Source organism: Neospora caninum, chromosome VIIb, assembly GCF_000208865.1.
Source record: "Neospora caninum Liverpool complete genome, chromosome VIIb".
NCBI classification, from domain to species: Eukaryota; Apicomplexa; class Conoidasida; order Eucoccidiorida; family Sarcocystidae; genus Neospora; species Neospora caninum.
Window position 1 is genome coordinate 2,694,474 of NC_018394.1, and position 21,196 is coordinate 2,715,669.

The following is a 21,196-nucleotide window of genomic DNA, read 5'->3' on the forward strand; positions in this document are numbered from 1 at the left end:
TGACTCGTTCATCGAGAAGAGTTAAGAGATGTGACGAGGCACAAACGACTTCTGTCCACACTCCCAAACTCGAAGGGGAGCGCGTCCCCTCGTTGGTTTTGCACGTGCGGCTTCGGAGAGGTTCTGGTCTGCATGTCCAACCTCCGTTGTGCACGTATCAGCCAACCTGTGCAGCTGCCTGGGTCGTGCATGTTGGAACTGCAACATTCCAGATATGTTCAGCATGTTAAGCGTGCGCGCAGAGAGCGCTGTAGTTGGCTGACAGGGAAAGACTTCACTTTCGAACAATTTTGTCAGTGTTGATTCCCCTCTACTTTTCGGCGACCAGCGCCTCGTAGCCCCAAATGCGGCCGTCAACTCACAGAATCTCCCCGATCGTCTTGCGGCCTTGGCGAACCGAGTCGTCTATCGGCGGCAACGAAAGCGTGTCCGAAATCGATTTGAGTTTTGCAGCAGACAACCTCCGCGTTGTCCCTCCTCAATCTAAGTGACCGTCTGTGCTCTGGATTTTGTGACCAAGTGTTCCGCGCAGAACGACCCTTTGTGTTTGAACGCATCGCTGAGAGCCTGTGGTGAAACTCGAGGGGCCGTCTCCGTTCTTCAGGGGACTGCGCCCGGGGCTTCTTTAAAGAAACCAGTCAATTTTTTAGGCTGTTCAACAGAGCAACGGTTTACAAAGACTTTGACTCCTTTTTCCCTTCATCTTCCCTCCGTGGGTCAAGGCACATTTTACACGCCCCGAAAGAACACAACCGTTCAGGTTCCGCCTTCCGCAGCGTCCATGCACCACGACCTCTCCATAGAAAGACGGAGAAACAAGGAGAAATGAAGGCGTTTTGGATCCTTCGCCAACTGTGTCGTAACAGGAGCACGGAAACAACCTTCCCTCCCGTCTACTTGGCGAAAGAGAGCAGTCCTTTCTCGTGCATGAGGCGGTTCAGGCAAGCGTCGCTCTCGCCTCTCTGACGCACCGCACCGCTGATTGCCATCGCGTGGTACTCGCCGGTGTATCGGCCGTGTTCGTCAACCTGAACATGAAAAATAACCCACGGCAGATTTCATCGCTACAGCTCAGAAAACGACGTTGCCCCTCTGTTCATAACCCACGTTGAACGCATACACAAGTGCGTCCATGTCGATGTGGAAATGTATTGATTCGGTTTCAACTCTTCTGGGGCCACTGCGAAGAAGGCGACACAACCGCCCTGAAATTTACACCAACACACGACTGACTCCAGCTACGGCGGTCGCCGGCTTGGCACGAACAAAGAAGAAGACAGCGAGGCAGAAACACACGTCGGCGCAGGAATGTCAACCAGCACGAGAAGACGACAAAATGAACTCCCTCGGGGATCCACCACAAACGATCGCGATCTGTGCACGCAGTGAAAGATTCGTCTGCTTCGTGTATCAGAACTTTTTGTATACAGCTCTCGGACGAGGAAAAAGCGCTTCCGTGTCCAAGAAATCATATGAGGTAGATAAGGATTCTTTAGGGTTCATCCCGTAGAGAGGAAGCAGCGAACAATGCAAAACACGGGGGGAGCGGGGAAACCGCACATCAAACCGGCAGACGCAACAGCGACACACCAACAGTGACGGGACAAAGCACTGTCGAGTGCGTACAAAACCCTAAAAGCAGCTCTGAGTAAAGCGAGAAACTTGAAAGAACGAAGCCCCACAAACGGCGAGAGCCCAGGCGCTTCGGTCCAATCCCCGACTCCACAGTACGCGGGCAACCAGGCCCGAAGCAAGTGGAACAAAAACGGACCATCCGCAACAGTCCTCCACGGAGAGAAACCTTGTTTCCTCCGATTTCCCGTTGACCACGCTTTTGACAACAGTGGGAAGCCTACCTGGCCAACGTTGATCTGGACGGCGCCGTGCTCCTTCGCGGGGATCAGGCGGCCGGTGGCAGAGCACTTGCGCGGGATGTACAGATCCACGATTCTTCCTTCGTCGTTCTGCATTTTGTCGAGCCGGGGGAAGTACGCTGAAGAGGAAGCGCGGAAACACGAAAAGAAGACAAGCGAACATTCAAAGCAGACGAGAAAGGTCGGACAGCCGCCGAAAACGCGCCATGTGGCACACGAAAGGTCGCTTTCGCCGAAACGCAGGAACGCGAGAAACGGCCAGTTTCCCGAACGGAAAGCCCGGGAGAACAGGAGGAAACCACCTCGGCAGACCACGGAGAGTAGGAAAACAACGATGTCAGGGGCTTCATATCCCGTGCACTGGTGACGCTCAGAGCGCCACGAAGCTCCGAGGAAAAAGGACACGAAGGAACCGTGGAGCGCGGGGGGTTGTCAGAAGGAAAAGCCTCCCCAGGATCGTCTTAGCGAAGCAGCGCCAAAGACATCGGAGTGTAGCATAAGATTCTTTTGTTTCATCCTGGCCCCCGCGAAGCTCCACACATGCGTCCACTTCCGAATGCAGATGCAACTCCAAAGAGAAACACGTACACCTGCCTGTACACCCTGCGGTGTACGTACACCCGGCCTCCAGTTTCACGGAGACTGCCGTCTCGCTCTCTTCGGACTTTTCTTTCCCCCAAGCTCCCGCGGCAAGTCAAGGAAGAGGCCCGTTTTTGCGCTCGGGAAAGGAGCAGTTAAGCGAGGCATGCGAGAAACGAAGAAAAACGGAAACGCGAAAATTCCCGGAGACAACCCCTCGTTTCCCCAAGAAACCGTCCCTTTTGTTTTTGCGAAGCCAGGGGGCACCTGGATTCTTTTTCTCCGTTTCTGCCCTCTGCCTGTGTGGGGGAGTTTTTCCTTTTTTTCTGTCCGTCTCCTCTGTCCCCTCCAGCGAAAGATGGCCCGTACGCAAGAATGCATATTTCCGCTTACCAGGAAAGAGCGAAGAAAGGAGGCAAAGACAGCAAAATAGACGAAGAAAGATTTTCAGTGCTTCAGTCTCCTTCGCTTCCTTTCTCTCCACATGCTGTCGCAGGCGACGAGCGCCGTACATTCGCGCGCCCTCGCCCTCTTTTTCCGCAGTTGCCGCTGACGCCTGTCGCCGCCCCAACGAGACCAGGCAGAACCGCATATAAGGCGGCACACGCATGCATGCTCGGCAGCCAGAGCCCGCCCAGGTCACTGCAACTTTCTCGCTTTTCCTTGTCTCGCGCTGGAGGGCAAGACAGCCGCAACGACTATCGACGAGAAGCGCACAAACAAAGTGAGACGCTACTCCCGGAACCCAAACACATGTCCAAAAAGAGGGATCTTCTCCAGTGTCCCTAGAGGGAGACCACGGCGGAAAGCATGCGGTTTTTGGTGGAGAAAACGGCCAAGCTGTCAGACCTTGAGAAAAACGCCAGCACACGAGGTTCAGCTGGCTTCCCATCAACTGTCCTTACACTCCAGATACACACACCATGAGTTAGACACCGATTTCCTTTTTTTTCTTCCCAGAGAATCACACCCGCGTTTCCACAACCAGGAGGCCGGACTGCATTTTTTCCTGCCACTAACCAGGGCTTTTCCAGAATATCGCGCGTCCTCTCTCCGGCCCCTCCGAGATCTCTCCTTCGATTCGGCCCCGGCCTTTCTCCTAGGAAAACAGCGAAACCCATGGCCGAACAAACCCCGATCTGGTTTGGCTTCTTATTCTCCGGCCCTTCTTTCTTTGGTTAGCCGCCTCTGGGGCTCTGGGGCTCTCGGCCTCTCGTACGTGCTTTGTCTCTCTTTTCCTTCCGAGGCCTCATTTCCTTCCCCCTTCACTTCGACGGTCAGATGTGCGGACCGCGCGATCAGCGTCCGCTCTTTCTGCCTCTCTCCTCTCTCTTTCCTGCTCCATCTGTCTTCTCTGTTTCCCTGGTCCTTCGTCTCTTCCTCGTGCTCCTTCTTTCCCGCCCCGTTTCGTCTCATCGTGCTCTCGGTGACCCGCCAGCGGCTAGTACCAGCAGAGCGACACTCTTCGCGTCTGCCTCTCTGTCGCACCATCTTCACTCTTCTTTCTCGTCTCCCGGTCCTTCCTCGCGCCTGGCTGCTTCGCCTTCCTATCTCTCTCCAGCTCCGTTCGCTGCCTCGTCCTCGCTTAGCCACCTCGCCCGCTCCGAGGACGCCACAGCCCCTCTCCTTGTTCCGTTGCCGCGGGAGCGAGGCGCGAACAATGGCGAGTTCGGCGATTCAGGAACCGCCGCCTCTTCTTTTTCTCGATCCTCAAACGCGTCAGTCTCTCGCTCTTCCCCGGCTTCGCCTTCTGGTCCGCGCGTCTCTTTCCCGTGCGCGGCGGTGATCTATTCCCTACCTTTCTCTCGGACAGAGAACCCGGATATTCACCTTGTTGAGCACCCTTCTTTGCCGACGTCTCCTCTCTCTCTGGCTCAAGTGTACAGACAGCCCGCTTCCCAGCGGCGGGCGAACCCTTCGTGTTCTTCCGTTCTTTGCTTCCTCGTCGCGCAACCGGAGCCATCGTTTTTCTCTCCGCAGAAGTCGGCACCTAGCTCGCATCACATTTCTCCCAAGAGGTTCTCGCTTTCGCATCCGAGACGACCCTTCACTTCATCTTCCGCAGTTTCCGATTTCCTTCGTCCCGCGTGCTCTCCCTCTTTTCCTGCCTCGCTTTCTTCCTTCCCTTCTGCGGCTTCTCCCCGCGACGATTTTCCTTCTCGCTTCGCGGGCTGTACGTGCAGCTCCGCGCTCTGCCCTCCACGTGGCTCTGCTCAGGTATCTGTCCCCTCGGCACCGTTCCCCGCGCGGGACGATGGCAACGAAACGGCCTCTGTGCTTTTCGACAGGAAGAGAAGAAGGCGTATCTCGCTTCGCGGCCTTGCCGCCTGCTACGCGTTGCCTCGAGCACAAGCGGAAGCAGGCGAAGGCGACTTCGCGGAGGGAAGAGATTTGAAGGCCAAAAAGGAAAAGCCGAGGGGACAAGCGGCCTCTGCCGCTCTGGACGCACCTCGCCTCTGTGAGGAAGATTTGACTGAGGAGGCGCGCACCAGGGAAGGCCCGCGAAGCCGCCGGGAAGTGGAAAGAGGCGCGAACGAAGAAGCGAGGGAAGTAGACGCTCGTGTTTCTCAGCGTCGCCGACAGATCCGCGGAGAGCGAGGAAAAGGCAGAGATGGCAGGGATCGCATTTCAGGTGGACAGGATCCACTCGAAGACGACAGCCTCTCTGAGGACGCGCGAAGAAGCCGGACACTCGCGGAGCTTAAAGAGGAGTGTCGCAAGATGCATCCTTCCAGCAAGGACAAGAAGGAGGAGATCCTCAGTCGCCTAGCGAGCGCATTGAGAGACGCAGATGCGACAGAGGCGGCGCAGAGGACGAACCGGCGCAGCGGCGGAGAGGCGAGGGAGAGGAGGCGGAAGAAACGGACGCGAGAGACAGAAGACTGCCAGGAAGGCGGGAGCGAGGAGACGCCGGAGCCACCAGGCGCCGGGAATCTCGCAGACGACCCGGGGCAGAGGGAGGCGACGCAGCAAGAGACGGGGAGGGCGGCGGAAGACGCATCAGAGGAAGGTCGTGGGAAGCCACAGGGGAGCGGAGAGAGGAGCAAGGCGAAGAGAAACGGGCAAGGCGCGGAAGACGCAGGAGACCCAGGAGAGGACCGGCTCGGGACACGCGAGGGACCGGGAGGAAGAGAAGAAACCAGCCGAGCCGTCACACAGGAGTCGTGTAGGAGTCCGGCGGGAAAGGCAGGCGACGCCAAAACTGAGAAGATCTCGAAGGGGAGACAACGCGAGACTGAAGAAGAAAAGTGTGAAGAGGAGACAGAGAGACAGCCAGCAAGATGCGGCGAATGCGGCAGAAGGCTGAACAAGAGTGAGGTTTCTCTCAACACGGTTTCTCTGGGGATGCCCGCCTTCTTTCCCCCCTTTTCCGCCCCTGCTGATCTTCGGTTCCGGTCTCCGCAGCGACTGCTGTTCTGCCCCCTTTCTTCCATGTGAACTGCCTTCTTTGCTCGCGTTCGTCGTCTCGCTCATGGCCGCCGCATTCGGGCTTGTATCTACTGTTCACTTTCTCAGGAGCAAAGTTTTGTGGGGGCTGCGGCGCACCGGCCGGAGCGGCTGCGCGAGAGACACTGCGCGTCTTCATTGAAAACCACTTTCTTCCCATTCGGTAGGAGAACGCCGGAGGAGATCTTTTCTTTCGACTGGAAACACAATGCGAGAAAAGCCGACGCGACCCGTGCCGCATTTCCCATTTTAAGGGCAGGGACCTGGGGTCTGGACCGCTTGGTTTTTGCTCGCGAGGAAAGAGGAAAAAGAGGAAGAAGCCGTGTCACCCCCGTTGAGAAGAAGTTTGTGTGGGTGGCGAGGGCCGTGCCGTCAAGACTCCATCGGTCGCATTTTTTGCGCGTGTTCTCTGGTGCAAGCGAATGCCTCAGTCAAAGCGAGGAACCAGTCGAGAAAACGACCACTGCGTTGCAGCCTTTGCAACTCGCTGGGGAGCTCCTTTCTCGCCACATGCGGGATCTCGACCGTTCGGTTCCGAGTGTTTTGATGGCCCCTTTGCGGGCGCCTCCGTACACAAAGGTGGGACCAACGGAGGGAAAAACGTCCTTTCGTCTTCGTCTTCGAAGGAAAAGACACGACTGCCGGAGGAAAGACGGCGGTGGACAGGAGAGAGTGTGAACGCCGCCACCGTAAAGGCAGAACATTGTCTTTATCCGCTTATTCCTTTCCTTTTTCTCAGAGAACAAGAAGTCGGCGAACACACGCGTCGCGTCGAGCGAGGATTCTGGAAGTCCATCCTCGAGGTGCGTCACCGCTTCTCCTTTCCGCAGTTTCCGTCCGCTCTTCATTTGCACATTCACCCATACAAGCTTTTTCACAAATATATACCATGCATTTATATATACTTTATATGCACATCCAGATGTATACATATGTGGAGATGCATGATTATATATATATATATATATATACATATTGCGAAAGACTTACTTGCATGTGTGGCATGAATCATTGTATATATTGAAATGCGTGCGCGAGAGTCAGGATCTTCAACATGTTCCCTCTATGGATGGGCAACCTCAGTTTATGTCTTTTTGTCGCCGCTGTTTCCTTGACTCGCGCGCCTCTGAAGTGTAGGCGTCTCTCTCCACAGTTCGCAGAGAAGGGTTGGTGTCTCCTTGGGTGCCTCCTGCTCCGTACAGAGAGGAGCGTCGACTCCATTTCAGCTGTCTCGTTTTTCCCTTTTTACCCTTGCGCACATCGGGAGCCTCCCCCGTTTCGTTCGCCGGCGCCCCTGCCTGTGCCTTTCGTCGCTTTCCTGGAGAACCCGACGAAGGACGCGAGGGAACAGAAGGGACTCCCGGCGGGAAATTGACGGGCATGCATGCGCAGGTCTCTTGTCTGTGCCCTGACGCAATATTACCCTTTCGCGTCTGCGCTCCCTCGCGACCCGCGTCGTGTGTCTCTCCGTCCGTGCCCATGCCACGTCCACTCGGCTCCACTCTCGCTCTCTGGTTTTCGGCCTTTCGATCGCGCGGCCGCGCTCGTTCTGTCGCGTGCTGTCGCCCGTGTGTGCGGCAGGTGCTGGGCGACGTGGCTGTGTCCGAGCTCTCAGGCGTGCACTGGGAACGGTACCTAAAGTGAGCTATGAGCACGACGCTTCTCCGCATTTTAGACGACGGAGGACGGGAGAAACCCCAGAATCACGTGTTTTGCCGAGGCGCATTGCGATCACAGAGGGACGCTTGAGCGTTCCTGACACATCGGTGGTGACGGAGCTCGCAACTCGCGGGGCGGAGGCCCAAAAAGGGCTAAGTGTAGAAAGCATACACTGGGGGAAAAGGCCACGCAGAGTCTTTTGCGTAGGCAGATTCCAGTTCCACTCTCTACCGTCCGCCACGTGCCCCGAACCCACGCATTTCTTTTCCCTGTTTTTGCGGTCTTCGGTCTCTCCCCTTTTCGCCGTCTCGTTTCCCGCGCTGTGGCAGAGTGAACGCGCGAAACAGAAGAGACAGAAGCGAGCAGAGAGGATATGCCTGAGCCTGCCGCTGGGCGTCACTCTCAAGTTCGCGCCTTTCCAAACTCCGAAGACAGGCGCCCCTCTCCAGAGTCTCGATTGCCGTTCGATTGGCATTTCGCAGCCGTGTCGGGTTGTCGGTTCGCTCCGATCTCGCCTGCTGATGGGGCAGTGACGCCTTAGGTCGATCCCCGCTCCCCGTCTCTCCTCTTTGCACTCGTCTGCGTGGTGCATTCGCAGAGTCCTCAAGAAACGAAACTGCTCGCCGAGGACGCAAACCCTCCACCAAATCGCCTACCAGGCCGCCCTTCGCTACGGTGTACACACCGGACGCCTGCCGCGATCACACGATTTCCGGCGAATCCGCGGATGCACAAAGCGCACCCTGCAGTCCGAGCCCCTTCGGGCGAGAGAGGTATACGGTTCGCGTCGCTGCCGCCGAGAGGGTCAAGCTTTTCGTCCATTCCTCCTCGGAGTGTCCCTGGGACACGTTACTGCTTTTGCCTGTCCCCACACATGCAGATGCAGCCGTCGCGTTCCACCTAGACTGGTTTACACATTCCATATGCATATCCCTATACATATATATATATATATATATAGATGTACATCTCGAGCTATACACAGATACATAGGCAAATATACATGTGTTTCTCCACGAGGAGGGAGGAGAGCATGGCGCATCACTCTCTTGTCTCTCCTGATTCTTTTCCCTCTTCTTTTCTCACAGTCCGGGTCGCCCTTCGTCAGCTTCCCGGTATATCCAGTTCCCACCTGCGCGCACGGGCAGCCCCGCGACCTTTGTTATGCGCTTCTCGCTCGTCGCTCCGGGTTTTTTTCTTTCGCGTTCTGCAGCCTCCTTTGTTTCAAAGCCTTCGCAGGCTTCTTCGTCTCTGCGTGGTTCGCGGTTGCGCGAATCTCGAGAATCGGTGTCTTTCGTGCGCGTCTCGTAGGTCCCACGGCTGTTGGATGCAGCAGGAAGCGTCATGCATCGCGCCATGTTTGCTGTGGGCATCGGCATCGGACTGCGACCGAGCGAACTGCTTCGCTTGCACTGGGAGGACATTGACTGGAGAAGCAATATCGCGTCAATTAGAGGCTCGAAAACAGCGGCCTCGCGCGCAGCCGTTCCCCTCACCGATCTCGCAAGAAGAGAGCTCTTCAAATGGTAAAAACACGCCCGCCGATATCTGCCAATGTATACACCTTTTCGAACCTAGCTGTTCGTCTCTATCTCTTTTGATTTCTCCCTCTCGCTCTTTTCTCTCTTTCGCTACCGCTTTCGTTCCCTGTGTTTCCGGATGTATCTGGTTTCTTCCGCACATCGTAGAGCTGCAAAGAACGCCGGCGTTCGACGCCTTTCGCGAGGGAATCGAAATTGAAGTCGCGTTTCACCAAAGACCCCGTCGATGTCTCAGGGCCCCAGCATAAATACGAAGGTTCTGGATCCGCGCCTACGATGTTTGCCGTTTGTCAAAACGAAGAATCCTTCTAGATTCAAGCGTCGCAGCACACGTTCCCTCTCGCTCACCCTCTTTGCATTCGTAGAACGGGGAAGCGCGCGCGAACATGGCTGCTTGCTCTTCATCCTTGTTCTCGTTTTTCAGGTGGGAGAAGGAAGGCAGCCCGGCCTCGGGGCTGTGTTTCTACGCGGAGGGCGCGAGGCGGCCGTTCCAGAGTGGCAAGCGCGACGAGCAGCACGCGGCGGGCAGCGAGGAGGCGAACGGCGAGGCGGAAGAAGTTGGAAGAAAGGCGAAGAGCCCCATGAGTAAGAAGTGCAGTCCAGGAGACAGGTGTCTCCGCAAAGGCGGTGTGACGGGGGGTCGGACGGAGACACGCCCCGCCGCCGGAAGCGAGTCAGAGCTGAGAGTCAGGCGACGTCGCCTCATACTCGGGGCGCGGTCTCACGCCTCTGCAGCAAATGCACTAAGACCGACCGGTCGATGCAAAGATCCTTGTGGGGAAATGGTAGAGACGCGCGGCACGGAGGCACAGCCAGGGTTGTCCGGTCACAGAAGGCGACCTTTGGGAGGCACCGTCGTATACAGCAAATCCCGCCAAGCGGGAGAGTGCAGCATCGCCGCTACAGCACATTTACTGCATTGGCGTCGCCGTTTGGGAGTGGATTCTTTCCCTCTGAGGGTTTCCTGTTTGCGTTCAGGGAGCTTTAAGAAGGCCTTACAGGCTGCAGCGAAAAGGTTCGCGTCTCAGATCTCGAACAATTCGAAGACAGGAAAAGACAAGCAAAGCGCACGAAAACCTCAGCAGTTGTGCCCCAGGAAGCGAAGGAAGGCGACCCGACGTTTGGCCTGTTTGCTCTGTTGTCGATGAAGTTTGTGCCGAAAGGGAGACAAGGAGAACGTGGCACAGGGCGTAAAAGGACTATCGCGTCTTGAGACGTTGCGTTAAAAAGAAGCCTCTTCGCTCCATTCTCATTCTTCAGCTGGGCTAGGCACATTTTAGATGCACCGGGAAACCGCCACAAGCTTCGCCTGGCTGTCTCTGAAGGTTTCTTGACAAGACGGCTCTTCTAGGAAGGATCCTTCGAACTCTGCTGTTCCCGAATGTGCAGTCGAAGCGCGTTTTGACCGGTGTGGAGGCCCCCCTCCCCTTCCGCCGAAACGACGAATGCGACCTCACCAGATCAGTCGACCGCTCTGTCTCCTTTATTCGTTCGTGTTTTTATCCCCCTTGCCGCACCTCTCTGCATGCACTGGACTCGCTGCGTCTCTGCTGCGCTTCGCAGAGCATCCCTCGAGACAACCCCGGACGGCGAGCGCCGGCGAATCTTCCCGTATCTGCTGAGGTGCGTCTTGATTCTTTTTGCGACTCGAAAGACCGCCTCCCGAGCCGTGCATGGTCGCCTTCTCGCCTCCCTTTTCTTTCTCCGGACCTCCCGTCCCGTTTCCTTGCCGTTTGCCACTCCCCTCTGGGGGTGAGCTTTGCCCTCGGTCGCCCTCGCCGTCTTGGCTGGAGACTCTCTCGTCGCGCCTTCGCGGCGTTCTGTGCCTTCTCAGCCGTGCCGCACCCTTTCGCGCGTCTGCGTTTTTTGGTTGACTCGGCATTGTGGGACGTGACAGGCCTCTAACTTTTCTGTCTCGTCTTCTTTGCGATCTGCGCGTATGTCCACATTGTCGTGTGTGCCCATCTCGCCCTCCCGTTGCGTTATCTCTGTGGCGCTTCAGTCCCCCTCGCCTCTGCGTCTTTTTTGCCGCGCGATGCTTCGAACGTCTCGCTTGCTTTCGGCAGGTTGTTCCCTGATCACCGGCGTTGCCGACGCGCAGACTCGCAAACTGAGAAACAGGCTCAGATTTGTGTGAACCGTCATCCGAAAGCGACAGGAAGCCTTTTCCGACACTGTGTTCAGACCACTCCCGAATTCTGAACAGATTCTCTGAGTGGCAAATACAACATCAAGGTGCTCACCAGCACCAGGGATGTTCGCTTGGGGCTCCTGGGGGTTGGTGTCTTCGCGTCCTGTCTCGCTTTCCCCTTCTTTCCTCGATCTCAGCAGCTTTCTTAGTGTTTGCGTTTCTCTCTGTCTTGCAATCTCTCTGCCTCCATCTGTCCCGTTTCCCCCTCCTTGGTCTCTGTCCTTTCAGACATTCTTTTGCCACGCTGGCGGCGACATCGAATCCGCCGGTGCCGTTGCCTGTTGCGCAGGTGAGGGACAAGCGAGGTGGAGAAACCGAAACCGCGGCAGTGGCAACCGCAAAAACGAGAGACAGTGGGAAGGGAGGGATACCAAGGCACGCGCGAATCGAGATTCAGGACGATCCGGGGAGAGCGCCGAGGCCAAAAGACAGTTGAGGGAAGGAACGAGTTGGGCGTCCGGTGCCCAAGAAAAAAAAAGTTGGGCGTCCACGCACAGGAAGCTCGACAAGTCTCCGATTCCAGTGAAGGCTCAAAAGCATAAATGCCTGACTCTCTTTCGTGTCCTCTAACCCCTTTGGTTTTTCAGGCTGTGATGCGTCACACGTCCTCGAAAATGCTTCTCGACACCTACGCGAAAGCCGGTACTCTGGTCATCAAAGAGGGCCTCAAGAACTTCAACGTCTGACCGACGGGGGATGCACGCGTCGGAACGCGCGGAATCTCGCAGCCGGACCATCAAGGAAATTTGAAAAGGCGACGACGCCAACTGCGACCCCGACAGTCGCGAAGAATTGCGCCACGGAGACGAGCGTGCGGCGAAAAGAGTGAAGTGTGCATCTGGAGACGGCGTCTCGAGGTGTTGTTTGATCCCCACAGAAGCTTGCAAGCATATCGGTGTGTTTACAAAAGTGGGGAATAAGAGACAAAAGGGGGATTGGGAGAGCGAAGCGCTCGTGCCGAGCCTGGTGGGGAGGCTGAAGGGGCTGGAGGTGCGGCAGCACGGCGAGGCCGCGAAGACCAGATGGAGCGAGGCTGTTTGAAGGCAGCTAGAGTAGCGTCTAGAGCCGCCAGGAGAGCTGGAAAGAGGGAACCGGAGTGGAGACATCACCACTCTCTCGTAGGTAACGATTATAGGTAACGGTGTAAAAGGCGCGTCAAACACTCTGGCGAATTGCGGTGGTCTCCCGACTGGAAAAGAACGGATAGCGCAGAGCTGTGTTTTGGTTTTTTCGGGGCAGAAAGACGTTTTTCGAAACGGGAGGCAATCGGACCCGTAGGTGTGGAGCAAAGACAAGGAATCCCGCGGGAGGATCGAAAGGCTGGCGCATCTTGCCTCTGCCGGTAGTTTCGCGCGCCCGCCGTTCCTCTGGGAGGCGACTCGCCCTCCGCCTCCGTTGGAAATTTTCCCGTTCGTAACGAAGCTCTCAAAACATCGCTCGTGTCCTTCGACGCGCCCTGCGTTCGCGGGGCACTCACGTCTTTCTCGTGCCCTAAGGAGCGGCAACATGCATGCAACCACACAACGCCTGCGCGGCGGTTGCTGCTTGGCCCCAACGTCGCCCTGCCGTTCCCTTCAGCTGGAACGGGTTAGGGTGCATCTGGCGACAGAAGCGAACTACGCGGCGTGTGGAGCATACTGCTGTAGAACGGGCACAACAAACGCCTGCGATAGAGAGGGGTGATATAATGACGAAAGACTGCCGCTAAGCGGAGTGTACGTCCAGCTGGCGTCACCCGTCGGAATGCCGTGTGAGGCTGACGAGGGCGAGAGTCCGCAATAGCCGCGCGTCTTTCGTACTCGAAAAGACGTCTCCGAGATCGCCTTCAACTCGGGGCTTTCAGCGGGCACGGAACAGACAACAAGGGGGGGCTGTATGTCTCCGTCGCCTCGCTCATGTCGTCCACGGTTAGCTTCTGTGTTTGGCTGTTTCCCTGTCTCTCGAGCGTGCGCCAGAGAGAACCAAAACCAGAAAGGCTTGTTCCCGTCTTCCGCCCTCGCCTGCAGACGCGGCGCGCCACAGGACGACGCATTGAGTTGCCCACACTCACGTGCCGGCCAGAAGTGTCTCCTCTGCGTGCGTGTGTGTGGGTCTAGTAAGGGCCGCCGGGAATGGAGCGGATAGAGCGGAGCGGGCCACACCGCAGGTTTTCTGTAAAATGCGTCACGCGACGGTCCGCCTCTCCACCTTCCTTCTCCGCGTAGGTTCCCTGCAAAAGATGTGCGTGCGCGTGTTTACATGTCGAAAGGTTAAGCGAACAAACATCGTTTACATCGAACGGTTTGGAGAACAAAGGCCGAGGGAGACAACGGGGCGCAACGCGAGGCAGAAGAGGGGGAGGAAAGGGCCAAGTCTCGCAGACTAAAGAAAAGCTTTTTTTTAGCCCCACCTCGACTCCGAATGGGTGACAGTAAAGGCGACGATCTGTTCACCTGTTGGGAAGGCTCGCGTCAAACCCCTTGATAAAGACAGAGATGTGGATGAACATGCAGCTTAGCAAAACGGTTAAAGGTGGGTTGTGCATTAGGCGGTACGATCCATTCCTAGAAAAGCAGGGACATCAACGACGCGTTGTCCCCCCCTTGGTGACTCATCGTTGTCTCCGCCGTCACTGCATTTCCACTGGTGGCCTCCCACTCAGCGTGGCAAAACACTCGCCCCGGGCGCAGGTCGACGCTTCGGGCTCCTGGGAGCTAGCTGACTCGCACCTTGGCTAGCTGGCGTGCACCCTGTCTCCACACCCCCCGTAACTTTTTTCACTTTCTTCCCGATCGCACCACGCTTCCGGCCTTCCGCATCGGTCGCCACGTCCCCCGTTCAGAACATCGACAGACCATTCCTCTCTCTCTTTGGTTCCCTTTCTTCGACTCGGCGTCGCGTGCGCCTCTCGGGGCGGCCGAAACCGGGCCATGTTTCTAGCACGCGCCGCTATCTCTCGTCAACCCCTGCGAAGCTCAGTGTCGCCTTTTGCCCTTCTTCACCCTTAAGAAGTTGCCTTTCGGCTGGTTCTTCGACAGGTTCTTGTTGTGCTTCATTTTCCACAGTTTCCTTCCTGACAATGCAGGCAGGTGCTCAGGCGCAGTCTCTGCGTGGTTCGGTTCCCGCGCCAGCTGACTCTCTCGGGTGATCTGGCGACGACCGCGTTGGGCGCGAGGCCCTCGGCCGGGCCTTCCCGGGCGCCGCTTGTCACTGAAAGGGAACAGACGCACCAGTCAAGAAAGAGCGTGAATTCGCGGGGAAGCACGCACGCGCCGTCCTCCTTTTTGTCAGCTAAATCGAATTTTGTTCGTATTAGACTGAGAACAAAATAACCAAGCCTTCAACGAAACTAACTTTGCGCCAGGCCACCACAGCTCTAGGCTGACAGACCGGCAGTCGAGTCTGCGACGAAGGCGTATCAAGAGAAGAACCGATGAGCCTCTCTCTCGCCGTGCCCGTTTTTTTGCCTCTCTCGCCGTGCCCGTTTTTTTGCCTCTCTCGCCGTGCCCGTTCCTTTGCCTCTCTCTCCGAGATCCGCTCTGACCCGTTTCGCGTTTTGTTGCGCACGTTTTGTGTTCCCTACTCCTTTCGCCAGTTGTTTCGCCCTCTTTCCGCGGCCTCACCTTCCAGCCTTGAAGCTCTTGAGAGGATCAACGAGCGTCCGACGCTTCAGACCGCGCTTCTCTTGCGTCGCCTGCGTACCCTGCACGGCCTGCGCCTCCACGGCCAGCTGCACGGCTGTTTTCTGGAAAGAAGGCGCAAAAACAGGTTTCGCAGCTGGTGTGGGGTGCGTCACCACGCCACTTTGCCGCCCCTCCGGAGGCCCACAGCCCCCTGCAAAGGAGCTGCGTCACTATATACTACCTTGGGGCGCAAAGAAATCGGACACACCACTTCACCGATAAACATATCCGTATACACATATATATATATATATATATGTGTATCTATTTACACCGTATATATATGCATATTAAGGTACATATATATATATATATATATATATATATACCTTAATATGCACGCATGCAGTTGATTGTATTTATGGATGCATGTATATGTATGTATGCGCAAAATACATATCGGTACGAGCCCTAGTGTGGTCTAATGCACGGCGTTGAACGAAGCAAGAGGAGTGTTACCTGCGCCGGAGGGGTTTGTGCGAGGAGATACGCCGGCAAGTGCTGAAGATGGCCACGGCCCGCCAGAGCGCGATCCTGCCAGGCGCAAAAAAGCGCCGTCGAGAGGCAAATATGAGAAAAAGAGAGCCTCAACAGAGAGACACTCTGGACCATCGAGACAGACTAACCGCGTTCCGAGACCCACGTGGCGGGTGTGAAAAATGCGGAGAAGGTGTGGAAAACGAAAGGCAAGCAAAAACGTGAAGGGAGTCCGAGGCACCATACGCCCACCGGAGACGCGAATCCGACCAGACCTTGTCTACACGGAGGACGGCGGTGACGATCGCCGAGTGGAGGAGGCTGTCCGTGTAGAACCCCTAAAAAACCCCCGACATCCCGGGAAATAACAGAAAGCTTCACCTCTCTTCCGGTGTGCGTCGGGAGGCATTGCTTCTCACCTTTAGCTGTTTGCATGCGGCGCGCAGGACTTCTTCGTCTCGCGGATTCCGGCGGAAGAAATCTTTCATCTTTCGCGACCGCAAGACTTCCTGTTGCAGCTCCTTCGCCACGAGGGCTGCGATGACACGCTTCGTCACGCCGCGACAAACATCTTCCACGCGGTACCGGAAACATTCAACGTCCTGGAGACGCAGCGAGAGCGGCTTCAATGCTGGAAAGCAAACGACACCGCCAGAAACTCGCCAGCGGCTTGTCCACTGACAGCTCACTGCCCTTTCAAAATGGGCTTTGCAGCCACGCAGCGTTCCGCCCTTCTCGAGGAGGTGCACATATGCATATATATATATATATATACATGCACATATATATGTATATATATACATATATATACATATATATATGTATAGATATATAGATAGATATCGAAACCCAGCTACACACACAACCTGGCACGTGTTTTCATCGTTGTGGAGCCGCAGGGGGAGGGGGAACGTGCGGCAATGAGACACCGACCTCTGGAGCGCGCGTGCGCCGACAGCGACAGAAGGAAACGTTCAGACCGGACATTTTCTCCCCTGTGGCAGACTGCCGAGAGAAGGATACCGGAAAGGGGAAGACACGAGGGAACTGGAAAGAGACAACTCACGTAGCGCAGGCAGCACAGCTTTCGTCTCGTCGCTGCGGTGTCCTTTTCGTCGTCTGGTTGTTCGTTTCTCACCTGTCGATCCACCGCTATTTCCCTCGCGTCTGAGCTGAACGAGTTTGCGAAGAAGAAGAACCTCCCGAGCGGCCGTTTGGCTGACTAGACAGACGGACACGCCCTGGGCGCCGCCACGGCCTGCGCGCCCAATTCTGTGAGAGACAAAAAAGCGAGAAAACGGAGGTGTTCGGATTGCGATTCTGTGCTATGCGGTCAAGCAGCGTTGTAGCCCTGTCGCGTATAAACAGCTAGCAAAGCAAAGCAACGCCTCTCTCCGCCTTTTCTGTCCTCACCGGTGAATGTAGCTTCGGACACTTCGAGGCATGTCGAAGCTGAGAACGCATGCAACGCTCTGGAGATCCAAGCCTCTGTGACTTCCGAATTCGTCGTCCTGCAGAAAAGACCACAATCCAACAATGCCATGGCAAGGCGCGAAACGTGGGGAAGGCGTGACCGCCTTGTGAGGGACAGGAGACCTCGAAGCGAGAGAAAACCGGTAACGAGGCACGCGTTTCAAACAAGCAAGCTGACCCTCGTAACGCGGACCTGAGACTCCCGCGACAAACCCGCCGCTCCTGCTCGCCAGGCTTCCGTTGGTTCGCGTGACGTCGCGTGGCGCCGCGCACCAATTACACAGGAATGACCTGGACCCGAAGAGAGTTGCTACCATGCGTGCTTAGGGTTTAGTGTTTGCCGTATATCGCACGAACGCGCGGGAATGAAACCCTACCGGCATGCGCTTGAAAGCCTCTCGCTTTTTCGGAGCCTCGCCGCCTTCAGAGGATGCGTCTTTGCGGATTGCTTCCGCCGCAGCCTCTGCGCTGGCGTCGTCCGATTCGTCTTCCTCCTCAGAACTCATTTTTCCATCTTCGTCTTCGTCTGCGTCTTCATCTGCGTCTTCTTCCTCTTCGTCTTCATCTTCCTCCTCTTCTCCCTCGTCTTCCTCTTCTCCCTCGTCTTCCTCTTCTCCCTCGTCTTCCTCTTCTCCCTCGTCTTCCTCTTCTCCCTCGTCTTCCTCTTCTCCCTCGTCTTCCTCTTCTCCCTCGTCAGCTTGTGCGTCTTCGTCCCAAGCGCCGTCAGTCGTGATGAGAATTTCGAGGAGGCCTTTGTTGAATGCCTAAGACGGAAAACAAGGAAGAGCAAGAGCGTCTTTCTTCTGTCTCTTCTCGTGCAAAAGTACCGTTTGGTTTCGACCTCTTACAACAAAGATACAGGTACGTCTCGGCGCTCGAATCTGACGTTTCAGTACTGCACGCAAAAGTGCACTTCGCCAGCGCTCTCCCTCCCTCTCTCTCGCTCTCTTGCTCTGTCTCTCTCCCGCTCTCTCTATATATAAATGTATATATATATATACATACATACATACATACATACATACATACATACATACATACATACATACATATACGCTGAGAGAGGGGGGGATCAGGCAGCGTAGACAGAGGCGCCAGGGGCGAAAGGCTAGGCATCGCATGCACTGTCCAAAAAAGTGCCTTTCCGCTCTCCTTTCACGTCCCGTGCGCAGGCAAAACCCCAGACAGGCGCGTCGAGCTAAATCCGCAACTCCCATTTGAGAATCTTTTTTCTGCAAGGACTGTTTCTCCAAATAGGGACGGGTGTAAACCGAGCGCTTGGCGATACGCCAGAAGAAATATTGTCCACTGTGTAGAGTTCAACGTGCCGTTTGAGCATTCGCACGACGAGAAGTTTGGTGCATAACACGACTGCGTCTGTCGCAAACTCGACCTCGGCTACCGGTGCCGTCCCACGCGGCACCGCACCGCCTCGACGCACAGGCGCATTTTGGCATCGAAGGAAAACAGTCCCCAGCTTCTTTCAACACGCCGCACGAGGCTCACGAGTTCACCTGTCCACTTTCCGTGCTTCTGTGTTTCGTCCCCGTTTCGTTTCCAGCGCGCAGCGGGTCTGTGCTCGCACCTGAATCAGGGACTGACGAGACTCAAGCGAGAGCGTCGGACTCAGGACGCCGCAGCTGATGCCGAAGCGTTCAAGGAAAATGCGAACGGCGTAGGCGCTGAACGCACACAAGAGCATCTGGTTTCCGGAGGTTTCGCTTCCCGCGTTGGGCATGTGTCGCCTTGTTTTCTCCGTACGCATGCGCCAGTCGTCTGTTTCGTCTGTTTGTTTTTCATGCCTTTCCCTTCCCACGCACCACGCACGACGGCAACACTAGCAGAAGGCTTTGCCGCCGAGTCGCTGTCGCAGAGCTCTCGAGGACGCTTACCCCGCAAACAGCGATGCATCCCCCGAGTGATGCTTCCACACATGCATACAAATGTCTACAGATTTGCGTCTCCTAATGTAGGAATCTTTACGCTTTTGTAGCTTCTTCACAGTATAGAGATGTTTGTCGATTCGTGTCTGCTCGTTCGCGCGGCTCACCTGGAGACGCCGGAAGTGAAGATGAGGCACTTCCGAGGGACGAGATCGAGCTTCAGGAAAGCATAGAGGACAACCCACTTGTCGCCGGGTTTCGGTAACGAGAGATAAAATTCAGACAGCTGAGACGACGCTTGCTGGAGAGTGTCATCAATCTCCACCATCACCGCTTTATGCAAAAGCATCTGCTGTAACTGCGCAACCTGAAAAGCAGGACAAACCCGGCACATGCACTCATTTCTGTATACATTATATATATATATATAATATCTAAAATATATAGAAGATCTGTCTATAATATATATATATATAATATCTATATAAAGTATATATACATATATACTATAGTGTCCTTTCGCTGTGTCGTTCGCTTTCCTTGTCCTCTTCGTTTCTCCGCACGACGACTCTGAACTACTAGCTACGTGGTGTCCGCTCTCGCTCTCTCTCTATGCGTCTCTGTCTCTGTCGTCCCCGCCTTTTTGAATTCTGTTCATTTGACATCCATCTCTGTCTCTTCTCTGTGTCGCTCTCTCCCTCTCTCCCTGTCTCTCTCTTCAAGTAGCTAGCGGTGTTTTGAAGTTCGCCACGTTCTTCCGCCTGCCAATGTGACCTTCAATCTCCCCCCGGCGCGGTTGCCTCCCTCGCCGCGCGCGCACAGGCATTCTTAGTTATCTGTCGCCCCTGAGCGTTGCTGCGTAGAGTGTCCTGTGCAGCTGCGCGCCAGGCGCGCAAACTCCACGCCGCGCGCGCGAGAGGCGGGACCGTCAGGCCGTCTTGCGCCGCTGTCTCGCGGCTCGCTCACCTCTTCGTTGAGCGTCGCGGAGACGAGGAGGGCTTGGTAGTGTCTCTCGGCCGTTGCCGGCAAGCAGGCGAGAAGTCGGGCCATTTCGCTTTCGAAGCCGAAGGAAAGCAGCAAGTCGGCCTCGTCGGCGACAAGCACTTTGAGGTTTCGCTGCAGCAAACTCTTGATTGACGCGCTGCTGTCGAGTTTCCCCAAGTACGCCACCACTCCCGCGGGCGTTCCAATCAGAATGGAAGGCGGCAGGAAAGGCAGAAGAGAGCCCGAAGACGCCAATGCAGTGTGGTTCACGGTGATCAAGTCTCGGCAGTACTTCAGGAGCGCCACAAAGACGTCGTGAATCTGAAAAGGCAACGCGGAGGCACGAACCGGAAACGCACCCACGGTGAGCAGAGGCTATCCATCCGTCTGCGCATTTACGTAACTCTACACAGAAGTTTTTCACATGCATTTATGTACATCTATCTTTCCGTAATTTCGTCTAAAAGAAGGTAAGGAGTGCCTCGCGGTTTGACGGCAAGCGTCGTTTCCACACGACTGGCCTTGCGTTTTCGAGTGTCTCCTTCGCGATTCCCGTTCTGCCTGCCATTCAAAGGGATCTTTGCGATCCGCGTTCGTCGCGCCCTCAGCTCGTTTTGTCTTGTTGCGCGGTTGTCAACGCTCTTCTCACCTGCAGACAAAGTTCCTTGCTCGGGACCAGGACGAGCGCCTCGAGGCCCTCGGGTCTTGGCTGCGTTGCCTTTTCTTCTTCGCGTCTCTCCAGCAAGCGCTGGAGCAGCGGCAGGGCGTAGGCGAGTGTCTTTCCGCTGCCGGTGCGCGCCTGCGCGAGAAGATCCTTCCCTTGAAGAGCCAAGGGAATCACCTGCGCAGAAGAGCGTAAGCGAGAGGAAGCGGACGAAGGCACACACGAAACGCGAGAAAATGGTGTTTGTTGCAACATGCAGTGGAGCGATGAGTCCGGCACAAGAGGGCACGGCGCGGCTGGCACATGGGGGGGGGGGGGGGGGGGGGGGGGGAACCCCACCCCCGCAAAAAATGCCGAAACCCTTCCGAAAAGGCAAACAAAGGGCCAAGCGAAAGCGGGGAAAAACGAGGGGAAAACAACGAGAGCTTTTCCCCCGAAAAGGAGAAACAAGGGGGAACCAAAAAGAGACCCCCCCCCAAAAAACCCAAGGCCGGGTGGGGAAAAAAAACCAAGACAAACGGGGGATAAAAACCCGGCCGGACAAGTTGGAGGCGGACCCAAAGGCAGGCGTGCGGATTCCGAAAACATTGGATTCCCCCAAAACTGGAACAATTGTGGCAAGGCGTGAAAACAACCCCCCTTTCCCTGAACTTGCGTGGAATGCTCCACCTCCTTTTGTTGTACGGTTGCCCCCCCCAAGCTTTTGTCAAGGTAAAGTGAACTGATTTCCTCAAACTTCTGCAAGGTGTCAAAAAGGCCGAT

General features: G+C 56.0%; 3 protein-coding genes across 3 annotated transcripts in view; 1 reads left to right on the forward strand and 2 right to left on the reverse strand.

Annotated features, from left to right (window-relative positions):
* Window positions 1-893: 893 nt before the first annotated feature.
* On the reverse strand, window positions 894-1,970 carry NCLIV_027290 (Ribosomal protein S21-maize (ISS), related; the record flags this gene model as incomplete). The annotated part of the gene is made up of 2 exons (XM_003882923.1): window positions 894-1,028; window positions 1,857-1,970. 2 exons carry the CDS (start codon window positions 1,968-1,970, stop codon window positions 894-896), a joined length of 249 nt encoding a protein of 82 aa, XP_003882972.1.
* A 3,204-nt stretch (window positions 1,971-5,174) lies between these two features.
* Window positions 5,175-11,977, forward strand: NCLIV_027300 (conserved hypothetical protein; the record flags this gene model as incomplete). Its single annotated transcript, XM_003882924.1, has 11 exons — window positions 5,175-5,766; window positions 5,970-6,063; window positions 6,640-6,703; window positions 7,482-7,540; window positions 8,158-8,332; window positions 8,871-9,085; window positions 9,525-9,685; window positions 10,079-10,115; window positions 10,664-10,723; window positions 11,520-11,580; window positions 11,879-11,977. 11 exons carry the CDS (start codon window positions 5,175-5,177, stop codon window positions 11,975-11,977), a joined length of 1,617 nt encoding a protein of 538 aa, XP_003882973.1.
* Window positions 11,978-14,245: 2,268 nt separating this feature from the next.
* NCLIV_027310 (putative ATP-dependent nucleolar RNA helicase) overlaps window positions 14,246-21,196 on the reverse strand; it is a gene marked incomplete at both ends in the record, with an annotated part of 8,457 nt that continues 1,506 nt past the window's right edge. Inside the window, 11 exons of the mRNA XM_003882925.1 lie at window positions 14,246-14,480; window positions 14,894-15,015; window positions 15,413-15,487; window positions 15,850-16,061; window positions 16,569-16,702; window positions 16,844-16,941; window positions 17,281-17,667; window positions 18,489-18,585; window positions 18,954-19,153; window positions 19,753-20,091; window positions 20,420-20,611. Coding sequence (XP_003882974.1) covers window positions 14,246-14,480; window positions 14,894-15,015; window positions 15,413-15,487; window positions 15,850-16,061; window positions 16,569-16,702; window positions 16,844-16,941; window positions 17,281-17,667; window positions 18,489-18,585; window positions 18,954-19,153; window positions 19,753-20,091; window positions 20,420-20,611 — 2,091 coding nt within the window. The remainder of the gene's footprint in view (window positions 14,481-14,893; window positions 15,016-15,412; window positions 15,488-15,849; window positions 16,062-16,568; window positions 16,703-16,843; window positions 16,942-17,280; window positions 17,668-18,488; window positions 18,586-18,953; window positions 19,154-19,752; window positions 20,092-20,419; window positions 20,612-21,196) is intronic.